Consider the following 13156-nt stretch of genomic DNA (forward strand, 5'->3'; position numbering starts at 1 on the left):
AACAATGATACGCTCAGATTTTTCGTTTTAAAAGCCCGTTAAATTTAATTAAATCCGATAAAAGCAACAGATAATATTCCGTAAAAACCAAGATAACTACAAGATTACCAAACCTACTTTATGTTTAATTGGGTGCATTTCGTACTTGCGGATACTTCAGGAATATTCTGGGATTTTATACATCTATAAAATAGAATAATAGAAACACATAAATGTCTGTTTAGAGGGCGCGGAAAAAGCATACAAGTCTTGGGAGAGAATTTTGCAATTTTTTGGCTGTGTAAATTTACTTGATATTTATTTCCATCTTTACTCATATTAAGTTATCAGGTAAGAATGTACAAACGAATTTTTATTATACCAAAATTAAACAACCCACAATGAACCTTTCAAATAAGGATGCTCTGTCACACAGTATCACAGTAACGTCACTGCGCAAAGGAATTCTGCGTCCTGTGAGACAACAAACATGTTGACCGTTAGGCTACGAGTTAAACCAACAAATAAGTGTAACGGTCAACTGTTCTCTCACAATGTGCAGATCTCTTGCGCATATTTTCCATCTCTTATAAATGTAAAGGTCCATAAACTTTGAAAATTGAATTCATTGAGGGGGCCTTAACTACACTTTTACTTCGACTGAAATCGAATTATTTCAATTAGCTGCCACTGACAATGGGAGTGACATCAGGTACTCGTGAATCTGATTTACACAAGCAAAAGTAAGTGTATGCTTTTTCAGTGAATAGAAGTGTAGGTACTTTAGTGCATAGAGCCCTAGCAGGACACACAGGGATGAGACTTACAGGGATCTGGTATGTGAAAATAACGGGATGTTTTCTGTGGAAGGACCCGAACCCAAATGGAGCGTAGGAATGGCATTGGGTGCTAAGGTTCTTCGAATTAAAATTTCATTTTCAAATGTAGCATTAATGTATCGGTCACAAAAATGTCGCATGCAGATAAAATCTTTTGACCCTAATGTAGTTCCACACGCTTTACTCCACACTTGGAGCTTTTCTAAGTTCTGCAAAGGATGTAAAAAATTGGCTTGGTGTTGTCTATCAATTTTAAATAAAATCAATAATCAGCGACTTTATGATGTTTTACCGATGGAACGCGAAATAAAGATGCATCCCTATTTAGGAGTTTAACATGCCCACAAATGACACACTTCTTCATCTTTGAAAATTTAAATTTAAAATTGGATTAGACTGCAACAACGCGAACACCAACGAAATTGTCAGAATGCTGTCAGTTTGACAGTCCCTCGCTCCTATAGCGACATCTGGCGACCTGGCGTCGGTTTTGAACGGCAAAATGGCGTCGAGTTGATATACCATTCTTTCTAGATATCTTGGTTAATCGTTATAACCTATATTTTCATTGTTCTGATTCCATAAATGGTCCACAAAATGCATTTAAAAGTTATATGCAAAATAGTTACCGCAGTGAGTGTAGCAGTCATTCCTGCAATTATAAATTACTTTGTTAAACGAAGGTATAAAAAGAAATTGAAGGAACTGAAACTTCGAAAAAACAAATTTGATAATAGTTATTACCACTGCATATTTTGGACAATGGAAAATACAAAATGCAGGGAGCACATGTTAAATAGTATAGAATGTGGAAATAATTGCTCAGTTACCTATTTAGAGACTATTATAAGGTTGTTATCTTCTTCAAAATTGTCGATAGCACTGTGCATGTATCATCTAACATTGAAACAAATTACAGATGCATTAATTGAAGCTAATAATAGAGGAGTTAATGTTAGAATAATTACAGATGCAATTACCTTCAAAATGCAACATTCAAAACTTAAATTTTTGCAGAAGAAACTTGGTAAGCAAAACAGTTATTAGGGATGCATTGATAAAGAAGTGGCAAATACATATTCTAAAATAAGAAGAAATTTATGTATCATGTAAATATTTTTAGAATGTAAAATTTAACTTTCCATGTGCCAATTCTTTATCTACTTACCTATTAAACACTAATTGATATATGTACTTAAATTGTTAACATATCAATTTTTAAGGTTTTGATGTGCGAGTACCACCTAATGAAGATACATTTATGCATCATAAATTTTGTGTTATTGATGCAGAGGATTTAGATCTACATAAAATGTTCCTGGGGTCTTTAAATTTAACTTTACAAGGGTGTGTTAATAATTTTGAATTTGTAATAATAACTAATAATTCACACATGATTACTTCTTATAAAGATGAATTTGATTTGCTATGGAAGACCTTTCCAGATATATATGCCTATAATTTTTAGAAACATTGTTGACAAAAAAATTAAAAATTGTTAGAAATGAAACATTTATTAAATAAAAAATCAAAATTGTAACAAATGAAGATTTTTATTTTTTATGATTTGCAAATGTGCATACTGAATTGAGTAAAGCAATATCTCAAATGGGCTAAATATTAGCTTCCAGTTTTATTCTTCTAGGTCCAAGTCATTTAGTTCTTCATCTAAAGCTTCTAAGTCTTCCTCGAGGAACAAATTTTCATTAATAGGTACTGCAGATGCACCATCCAGCTCAGTTCCATTTGTTGATGCATTTGAGGAAGTTGCTTGAAGTCTTTCTTCAGTAGCTACAGTCCCTGTTCCATCGACCTTAAAAATAATGCACATTATTTTATTTGAACATTTTAAATATGTAACTCACTTCCTCAGCTTCAATAAGGTCTAAATTTATCTCTCTATAATCTACACCATCATCTTCATCATCATATGTGTAAGAATCAACTGCTTCATCTCCTTCTTCCATATCATTTTGTGCAGCCATCTCAGGATTGAAACTAAACATTTCTCTACCACTAAGTCCTACTTGTCTTCCAGCCTTAAAATCAATACGTTTTTTGTCTTCTTCTTTTTTGGCGGCATCTTTTTTTTCCTGAAATAATCATTAAAATTTCAATTTTAACGTTTTATAAGTATATAAGTGCAGTACCTCAATTTTTCGTTTTTTCCATGCTAAAAATGATTCTAATGTAACCTTAGTTTGATTAAGTCCTAAAGCTGCTCGTTCTTTTTCAATTAGATCCTCTAATGATATTTCATTTTGTTTATCATCCTTTTTCTTGTCTTTTTTAAGTGTAAATCCAGGTGGCAATGCATGTCTATAGATACATCCTTCTCCAGTGGGGCATTGCCAAAACCATCCATATTTTGATTTTTCTACAGCCTCCAAAAAATGTTTACAGATCTACAAACACTGTAAGTCAAAAAATAAATAAATCAAGCTTTCAACATTATTTTACAATATCAGTAGTTGGCATCTTTCCTGTTTTACCATGTTTCTTCTCAATTACTTCTATTAATTTTTGTTCATCCCAATTTTCCATTGTTTCATCTTCTTCATCATCTCTCATGTCAACATAGAGTGACCTTTTCTCAGCTTTTCGTTCTATACTTAAGTCATGAGAAAATTTACATTTATCTCCTTTCCCACACTGTCCTTGTTTAAAGAAAGAACATACCACAGACTTTGGATCGGTCCCTAAAATATTTTTTTAAGTATCTAAGCAATTTTTTCTGTGTCTAGATCTAGACCTTTTTCAACTTTTTGCGTTTGGACTGACCTAAATAGCAACGCCATTTCTTTCTGTTCTTTCAATTTTTTTTCTTTTTCTAGCTTTTTTGAATTATCATCTTTTACTGGATGCTGTCCACCAGTTTTCACTTGTTTTTCAACCTGCTGTATGAATTTTTGTTGCTTTGCCCCCTTTTTATTCTTCAAACCAAAAGTTTTGTCCTACCATTTTCATATTTATTAAAATTATTACAGTAAATCAAAATTCTTTATAAATATACCTCGATCACTTTTTCCTTCTTCTTCTGTTCAGTTTTTTTACTAGTTGCTGCGGGTTTGTTCTTCGGTGGCATTTTTTAAACTTACAAACGCAGGTGGTTTAAATGAACTAACTGTTAATTGCGATTTGAAAAAAAATAAGAAAGATATTGCTATTTACTATTTACGATTCCACATGGAACTTCTTTCTTAGATGTTCATGGAAGTAACATATGACAGCGACAGCTAGAATTTGACAGATGAAGTTTGACATATACTCATTCTGCTAAATTTTTAATATGAAATTATCTGCACAAAACATACAAATTATTTTTTTTATTTTACGAAATAAAAAACAGTTATATTACTTCAAATAGATTCCCCAACAAAATGACTTTTTAAATAGCTCACATATTTAATGTTCCCATTATTATTTTACTTCTTTTCGTTGGCTACCATTATTTACAAATTGATCCAAGTTAAAATGGCCGTTGATTTTGCATTTGTGGTCATATGTCAAACAAATCAAAAATAATCGTAATTAAAAAAAGGTGTTGCAGTATACTAATCATATATATCAATATTTAATGCATAGGCTTCAGTACATGTATAACCAATGAATTAAATTTCTGAAGTTCTTATTTAACGATGATTGTGCAAGAACCAGTACAGGTACTTGTAGTTAACCTCTTTACAATTATATTTTTGCTTTCCAGTACTGAAAAAGCAATTTTTTTACAGGCTGCCATCTGGCACTGTCTGAATCATTATTATTATTCTGATGCTGTATTCTTATCAGAACGGTTATATGCTGAAGGTTTGTATTTATAAAAAACAAACAAAAAAATGTTGCTGTATCCTTCATTTTAGTAAAGTCCGATGACAGCTTGTTCCTTCTAGCCACTGCATATTACAGAAGTGGCCAAAAAGACCATGCCTACCATATATTGAAAGAAAGGACAGATGCTTCAATACAATGTAGATATTTGTTAGGAATATGTGCTTATGATCTTGAAAAGTAAGTATTTGTAGAAGTATTCCACTTGATATTTTAGATTTGTAAGGTTTTTATTTTCAACAATTAAAAATGTTTATATAAAAAGGCTGTTAGAATAAATTTACATAATGAAATTTTATTAAACGGATACTAATTTGTAAAAGATTCATATGTATCAGCACAATTAATATTTTATACTTATGTACATTTATATAATCTTTTAGTTCATGTTTTAAGTAAAGTAATTTTAACAGTATAATCATAAAAATTTGTTATATTTCTAAAGAAAATTGATATTTATGAAACAATATTTTTATAGATATGCTGAAGCAGAAGCGGCATTATTACAAAAAACTACTAACGATTCAGATAGCCTAGACAATGTCACCACAGAATATGGTGATCAGGCATCTTTCGCTCTATCATTATTAGGTAACATAGCTGCCAAAACTGAAAGAAAACCAAGAGCCATAGATGCATGGAGAAGAGCATTGAAATTGAATCCATTTCAGTGGTCCAGTTTTGAAAATCTATGCAAAATAGGTGATAAGCCTAATCCACAAAATTTATTCCAAATATCTGGAGTCGAAAATTTATCTATGTGCCAGGGAAGTAACATAAACAATATTGAGAGCGTTATTATAACAAATAGTACACCAAATCAAGATAATCAAGAGGCATATATTACAACACCTCAACAAATTTTGGTGAATTTAAATCCAAGTCTAAATACTAATTCAAAAATATGCACTCCTGATGAAAGCCCTTTGTGTTCTCAATCCGTGTGGCTTTCTGGTTTTGTACCTATCTCATCAAGAATGAAATCAATGAGACTTCGAATGGATTCTACAAATAATGTAAGTACCACAATGTAAATAATACAAGAAAAGACGCACGTTTTGTTTCAAAATTTATATTGCCATTAGCAAATTATCAAATTTTGTTCTCTATCTTGAACATAAATCAGGGGAACTACCTAATTTACAGCATGTGATAAATAAATGAATTTGAGTGCTTGATGGATATTACAGTGAACCAAATCATGTCTTCATTTAGGCACAATGTAACTTTTAGAAATTCTACATGCACTGAAAAATAGTGATGATTCTTGAAGTTATTCTTATTTTAATAAAAAAATGTAATACTTCTAAAATAATTAATAGAAACTATTGTTTCTACCGCGTGAGCAACAATAACTGTTTCAGTTGGCAATAAAAAAAATTACATGAAATTGGAAAGACTGAGTTGTACCTATTTCCGTTTGTTTTATTGCCATTATTGACAGCAGACATAAATTTAAAATCTTGGTTTTTGTAATCTTTTATTGATAAAATGGTTTTCTCGTTGGAACATGATATAAAAGTCACCAGTTTTATTGCCAACTCAAACAGCCAACTCATATTGTAATCTAAAAAATAACTTAGATTTTTATTATACAGGGTGTTATTGAAATGTATGTACAAAAAAAAAATAGACTCCTTTGGGAATCCCAAATGTCCAACAAATCCTTTTTGATTATCTAAACTGATAAGAGGAAATTAACTTTTATCCACACATGTTGCACACAACTGGCAAAAATAGGTAAAGTTTGTCCAGCGAGAGATTGGTTGACATAAAAATCACTAAATTCTACGTAGAGAAAGTAATACCTAGCGCACGTAAAATTTGAAATATATCCTTCAAGCAGTAACATTTTTGCCTTGAAATTATGCTCTAATTAATGTATTCTAGTGCATTTTGTAGTGTGGGGTTAATTTAATATAATTTAAAATCTCCCAATCTCTCGCTGGACGAAGTATATTATTAATAATTTTTTTTTTTAATCCTAGTGAGCATAAATCGACAATTGATGTCTAAATTACCTATAATGATGGTAGCTAAACAACCAGGACTACTGCTTTAATCGTCTTTAATTCTGTAGCGTACAGGAGATTTTCATGAAATTTTATTTCAAAAACGAATCTTAGATTTTTTTAAATTTTATTTATGACCTCTACTCATGACCAATTACCATTCTTTATTCATACATATATTTCAAAAACACACAGTATGTTTAATTTGTGATCTAAAAGAATAAAATGACTGTGATTGTAGCACACCAATTTATCGATATAATTTAAAACAATTACAAAAATTTGAATTAACAACTGGTAAATGACATAATAACTATTTTATATTGCACTCTGTGTGTGCATTTATTTAGTTTGTTGTAAAATTACGAGCGGAACATCTATTAGTAATTATTTAATTTTTATTTAATTCACAGGGTACTCCACAACCGAGTTTTGGTCATTTTTTTGACACTTCCCCTGATACTTACATGGGTACGCCAAATTTAGTTTCACAGCCAAAACTAACGGAATCAAATAATCATCACCAATCATTGGCCAAGAGAATGAAAGCGCAAGTAGATCAGTTCATCAATCGAAAGGAACCAATTCTTCAAAACTGCAAGCCACTATTTAGCCAATCAACGAACGTAACGAAAACACCGACAATCGCTATTTCTGTTCAACCTTGCCAGAATGTTAGGCGTAGTTCGCGATTATTTAGTAACAGTTACTCAGTAAAGGAAAATAACAAATCACCCAACAGAAACAAATTCGCTACTCCAAAGTCACCGTCGAGAAAAACCAAACAGCGAATTACAAAGTGTAATTTAAATAAAAATTCTGCCTACTCAGAATTAAATACGAGAAATAGGCTAGATAAGGAAAAGAGTGAAACGATCACGTCTACAGATACAAAAATAGAGAAAGGTGCAATAAGTAATAATAATAGTAATAGTATTGAGAGTTGCGTACAACAAGCTGTTTTAATGCAAAAACAAAGTGCAGAAGGCTTGATGTGTTTATTGCGGAATTTAGGACAAGCATATTTGAACTTGTCAAATTTTGATTGCAAGGCTGCTATAGATGAATTCAACGCTTTACCACCAAATCAGTTTCAGACCTCCTGGGTTTACTGTTTATTAGGCCTTGCGTATTTCGAACTGGCCGATTACGAATCTAGTATAAAATATTTTAGTAAAGTGCACAATCTAGAACCTTGTAGGATACAATTTATGGACATATATTCAACCGCTTTGTGGCATTTACAAAAAGAAGTAACGTTATCAGCACTGGCCCAAGATCTAATAAACTTGAATAAAAACTCCCCAATTACGTGGTGCGTGAGCGGAAATTGTTTTTCTTTACACAAGGAGCACGATACGGCCATAAAATTTTTCCAGAGAGCTGTCCAAGTTGACCCGCAATTTCCATACGCTTATACACTTCTTGGGCACGAGTATATCACAACGGAAGAGTTGGATAAGGCCATGAGTTGTTTTAGAAATGCAATTCGGTTGGATTCAAGACATTATAATGCATGGTTCGGCATTGGAACTATTTATTCAAAACAGGAACGTTATCATTTAGCAGAAATAAATTACTCGCGAGCTCTGAGCATTAATCCCCAAAGTTCTGTTATACTCTGCCATATTGGTATTGTTCAGCATGCGTTGAAGCATACTGAAAAGGCCCTAAAGACATTTAATGTAGCCATAGCAAATAATCCAAAAAGTCCTTTGTGCAAGTTCCATAGAGGTTCTATTTATTTTGCTCTAGGCAGACATGCGGAAGCACTAAAAGAATTAGAAGAACTAAAAGAAATTGTTCCCAAAGAGTCACTAGTTTATTATCTAATAGGCAAAGTTCATAAGAAATTAGGCAATACAGATTTAGCGTTAATGCATTTTAGTTGGGCTACCGATTTAGATCCCAAAGGAGCCAGTAGTCAGATTAAAGAAGCTATTGACCCCTCCATTGGACGAAGCACTACTGCAGTAGAATCCCCTGCTTCACCTGCTATTGAAGATTTTCCATCAGAGAGTACATCAGGATTACAGCCAGAAGCATTAAATTTTGGAAATCTTCCAGATGATAGCGAAGATAGTTTTTAATGCAATGAACACCAAATTTCATTCATTTTTATGAAGTGATTTTTTTTATTTTTTAAAAATGTGATTAAACTGCGATTTTCAACAAACTTTTTTAATTCAATCTTTTCCTAAATTTTCAAATTGTTTTCTACAGAAGGAAGTAAACCTAGACTGCATCTTGCCAGTTCAGCGTTCATTTGCACTATATTATAAACTTGTGAAATGTAAAAGATGTGTTCGTAAAGTATAGGTTTGTTCTTAATTAAATAATACATGTGACTATAAGAGTTAATGTATAATTTCAGTACTGATGTATATTATTATAGATTTTATTTTTATCGTTTTAATTTTCTTTTTTAATACGTGTACATTTCTATATGGTTGTTTTAATTTTGAGACAATAGAATTTAATTATTTTTATATAATTCCAACATTTTTTATTTATTCTATTGTGTATAAAGTTTGACAATGTAATTAATAAAATATTTATGCTACCGTTGTTTCTCCTTGGCAGAAGCTGAATTTTATTTTGTAATTCAAATTTGTCATACATTAGGTCTACTTACAATTTTTTTTTGCTGGCTAATAATTCATTAATCTAAATAAGTTTTGGGTTATATATTTGATAACCTACATAGAGATTTCATGTAACAAAACATATAACTCAAACAAAATTGAAATTCTTCATATTAAGTGGCTGCTGCCAGCAAACATTCATCCAGTGAAAACAACATTCAATTATTAAATTTAAAGAGCTACACTTATATTTTTAAACATTTCACCACCTAATAAACTGTCTAATGCCTTTTGAACAGATGGGTCCTTCAATAAGGGTGGGGCGACCTCATTTGATTGTGAAGATTCTATAGGTGGTGGTTGATTATCATTTGCTTTATTTAATATATTCATGATGCGACTTTGCAGCTCTGCCTGTTTACTGTTTGATTCTTGTGAATCTTGATCAACTCCTTCATCAACTTCATGTTGATGTTGAATCTCACGTCTTTCTTGTAAATATTTTAATAATCGGTCGTACTGAGCTGAACTTATTTGTCTGTTTTCAGCCAGCAAGTTCAGCAGTAACTATAATAGAACACCATTTAAAATGTTAAATTGTGTCATTTACTTAATAAAGAAAAAAATACCTGCATTGAAGTTGGATGTCTATCTGAAACATTCATTACTCCACCAGGTCCTAATATTTCAGTACTTGTCTTATCTCCACGCATGTAACCATCAAAATTTCTTGTAATCAGTACCAGTGCATCTTCAATAGGCATATTACGATGCTCTATATAAAAGGTGCATACATTAATTTATAAGATGATTTATTAGAACAAGCCATTATTTACCTTGTGGACTGCCATGTAGAATGTTCAGAGTTAAACTTCTATGTTCTTCATTTTGTGGCATAATTAGAATTGCATATAAACATCCTCTACTAGAAATATTTGCTAATACTCTACCAATAGGTACATCTTCATTTGGAAAAAGTAAGTCAACAATTAGTCCTAATGTCTTCAACCTTTGTTCAATATATTCTGCATATTTCCTTTAGTAAAAGTTGTTAAAAATAAATAACACAATTATTTATAAACTTACGTTAATGGTTTGGATACAACAATGATTTCACAATCATTTCGATCTGGTTGATCAATAACAGGAGGTCGATTGTTATAATTCCCACCTGAGTAATCATCTCTTCCATAATATGAATCATCCCTGTATACATCAACTGGTTGAAAACGATCTCTACTTCTTACTCTCCGTTTTCTAGGTCTTTTCTCTGGAGGTTCATCATTTTTAATAAGTCCCTCTGAAACTGATTGTGGGTTCTTTGAGCCTGCATTAGGAACTACAACTGGAGGAACATGTTCCACTGTGTCCTTTTCCAACTCAGATTTTATAACTGTTTTGACTGGTTCTTCCACAGGTTTTGAAAACTGCTGTTGAGGCATTTGAGGTGGTTCACTGGTATGAACTTGTGGAGGTGGTGGCGGACCAGGTCTTCTATTTTGAGCTTGATTGTTAGGATTATTTGCTCCTTTTTGACTTTTATCTAATGCCTGTCTTACACATATTTTTCTCCCGTGAAGCATTGTGTTACTTTCATTTTTGATAGCAGCCTGAGCTTGACTTTCATTCTCATATTGGACAAAAGCAAATCCCATCTGAAGTACGAGTCCCAGAATTTTGCCGTGTATTTTAAATTTTTCTTCCAAATCAGCGGCAACAATTGTCTTTGCGAGACCACCAATGTATATCCGAGATGAAGCGGTAGCCGGATTTGTCATAAACTGTTTATCTGTACGATACATCTTGTGTTTCTTTTAAAGAATGTTTGATAATTTCATGAATCTTTGATTGTGAATTATTCCGACTACGCTAACCTAATATAAATCACAAGTATTTCCAGTTTTTCTTTACAAACATGTATACGTTACAAAACTGTATAATAACCCAAAGACAACAAACATAACTATTGCTAGTATTATGACATTTGACAGCAACGCTTGGAATGAAGTTAAGTTAGGATTTAGGAATATAATTTACTATAAGTAGGTACCAACCTAAAGAATATAAAGATAGAACAACAAAAAAACCAACAGCCCGTTTTTTTTCAAAACGAAGACTGGTTGAGACCTAAAATTGCCCATTAATTAATTATTCATGAAATGTTTTGGACGCACTGGAATCTGTCAGCGCTTCGGTCGTTTTATGGCTTAACGGCATCGGGCTCAAAAACAGAGTTTAGAAGTATTGCTGCCAGAAAGATTAAGTAGTTTAAACCTACAATAAAACATCATAGAATTTAACATACAATGGTAACCACAGCTGTTTCTTACGAGAAATAGGTTAAATAGAATTATAATCTATTCCATCTTTAAAAAAACCGTCGTCTGCGCTGATCGTAATAACAAGTCGTGCCAATCGTTCAAAACTCTGCGTCCGGAAAAAAGTCAAAATATCGGTAGATGTCACCACCTCGCGCGTTATGGGAAACTGTAATAGTATTACAGAAATTACAGAAGGAAAAATTTATTCAAATTGTCAAAATTTAAATGTCTAGCTGTTTCTAGCGAATACAAATTGATATCACAAAATGATTTGCATTATTGTCATTGAAGTTCTTATTGTATTTATTATTTTGACAATCAATGACAATTGATACTTATTCGAGTTTCAAACCCTTTTTATGTCTAGCTGTTTCTCGCGAACACAAATTAATATTACAAAATGATTTGCACCAATTATGATTGAAGTTCTTATTGTATTTATTGTTATTTTGATAATCAATGACGAATTAATGGTTGACATTTATTCTAGTTGTAAACCTTCCGTAGTTATTACAGTTTCCATTCATTCGCGATCCAACTGATCCAAGTGCCTCTGGTGGCCATTTCACATCGAATGGCACGACCGTCGTCTGCGCTGATCGTAATAACAAGTCGTGCCAATCGCTCAAAACTCTGCGTCCGGAAAAAAGTCAAAATATCGGTAGATGTCACCACCTCGCGCGTTATGGGAAACTGTAATAGTATTACAGAAATTACAGAAGGAAAAATTTATTCAAATTGTCAAAATTTAAATGTCTAGCTGTTTCTAACGAATACAAATTAATGTCACAAAATGATTTGCATTATTGTCATCGAAGTTCTTATTGTATTTGTTATTTTGACAATCAATGACAATTGATACTTATTCGAGTTTCAAACCCTTTTTATGTCTAGCTGTTTCTCGCGAACACAAATTAATATTACAAAATGATTTGCACCGATTATGATTGAAGTTCTTATTGTATTTATTGTTATTTTGATAATCAATGACGAATTAACGGTTGACATTTATTCTAGTTGTAAACCTTCCGTAGTTATTACAGTTTCCATTCATTCGCGATCCAACTGATCCAAGTGCCTCTGGTGGCCATTTCACATCGAATGGCACGACTTGTTATTATCGGCGCGGACGACGGGCACGACTTGTTATTATCGGCGCGGACGACGAAAAAAACAATAGGTTGCATTGCTTTAATTTTGTTAAATTGGCAGTACTGAGGAAAGTAGTAGTTATTGGAGAAAATCAGCAACCGCAAGGGCGCAAGAGGGCGCTGAAAATTGAACGAAATCAAACGAAATAGGGAAAACAAAGAACAGCTGATTTCATTTGTATTTGGATTTAATTTGCCGGTAACAATTTTTTACATTTTACATTATAATAAATGGTTTAAAACAAATTGCAAGTTATAAGAACCACCAAGATTCTCAGTTTGCCTTGATTTGTCTACCAAGACCTTTGTCATTGCAACTTTCTAAACTGGCTCTTCAACATTTATGTTTGTCTGTTGTGCTGTTTCTTCATTAACATCAACAGTTGGAGAAAATTTGTCAGCATCAGCAGCGTTACCCAGATCATTTCCTGCTTCTTTTAC

General features: G+C 32.3%; 4 protein-coding genes across 4 annotated transcripts; 2 read left to right on the forward strand and 2 right to left on the reverse strand.

Moving 5' to 3' along the window:
- Positions 1 to 1302: 1302 nt before the first annotated feature.
- zuc (Mitochondrial cardiolipin hydrolase zuc) lies at positions 1303 to 2362 on the forward strand. The gene is made up of 2 exons (XM_069056246.1): positions 1303 to 1845; positions 2042 to 2362. The coding sequence occupies exons 1-2, from the start codon at positions 1404 to 1406 to the stop codon at positions 2284 to 2286; spliced, it is 687 nt and encodes a 228-aa protein (XP_068912347.1). The 5' UTR covers positions 1303 to 1403; the 3' UTR covers positions 2287 to 2362.
- Positions 2353 to 4058, reverse strand: LOC138136927 (zinc finger CCCH domain-containing protein 15 homolog). Its single transcript, XM_069056237.1, has 7 exons — positions 3997 to 4058; positions 3832 to 3942; positions 3571 to 3772; positions 3279 to 3517; positions 2969 to 3223; positions 2684 to 2911; positions 2353 to 2631 (listed from the first exon to the last, which is right to left on the reverse strand). The coding sequence occupies exons 2-7, from the start codon at positions 3901 to 3903 to the stop codon at positions 2452 to 2454; spliced, it is 1176 nt and encodes a 391-aa protein (XP_068912338.1). The 5' UTR covers positions 3904 to 3942; positions 3997 to 4058; the 3' UTR covers positions 2353 to 2451.
- A 206-nt stretch (positions 4059 to 4264) lies between these two features.
- On the forward strand, positions 4265 to 9221 carry Cdc27 (cell division cycle protein 27). The gene is made up of 5 exons (XM_069056216.1): positions 4265 to 4480; positions 4550 to 4625; positions 4679 to 4826; positions 5125 to 5662; positions 7072 to 9221. Exons 1-5 carry the CDS (start codon positions 4457 to 4459, stop codon positions 8746 to 8748), a joined length of 2463 nt encoding a protein of 820 aa, XP_068912317.1. The 5' UTR covers positions 4265 to 4456; the 3' UTR covers positions 8749 to 9221.
- A 109-nt stretch (positions 9222 to 9330) lies between these two features.
- Positions 9331 to 11353, reverse strand: Neos (nuclear receptor coactivator protein neosin). The gene is made up of 4 exons (XM_069056228.1): positions 10330 to 11353; positions 10080 to 10279; positions 9873 to 10018; positions 9331 to 9810 (listed from the first exon to the last, which is right to left on the reverse strand). Exons 1-4 carry the CDS (start codon positions 11043 to 11045, stop codon positions 9475 to 9477), a joined length of 1398 nt encoding a protein of 465 aa, XP_068912329.1. The 5' UTR covers positions 11046 to 11353; the 3' UTR covers positions 9331 to 9474.
- Positions 11354 to 13156: the final 1803 nt, after the last annotated feature.

The sequence above is a fragment of the Tenebrio molitor genome, chromosome 1 (assembly GCF_963966145.1).
Source record: "Tenebrio molitor chromosome 1, icTenMoli1.1, whole genome shotgun sequence".
Classification (NCBI taxonomy): Eukaryota; Metazoa; Arthropoda; class Insecta; order Coleoptera; family Tenebrionidae; genus Tenebrio; species Tenebrio molitor.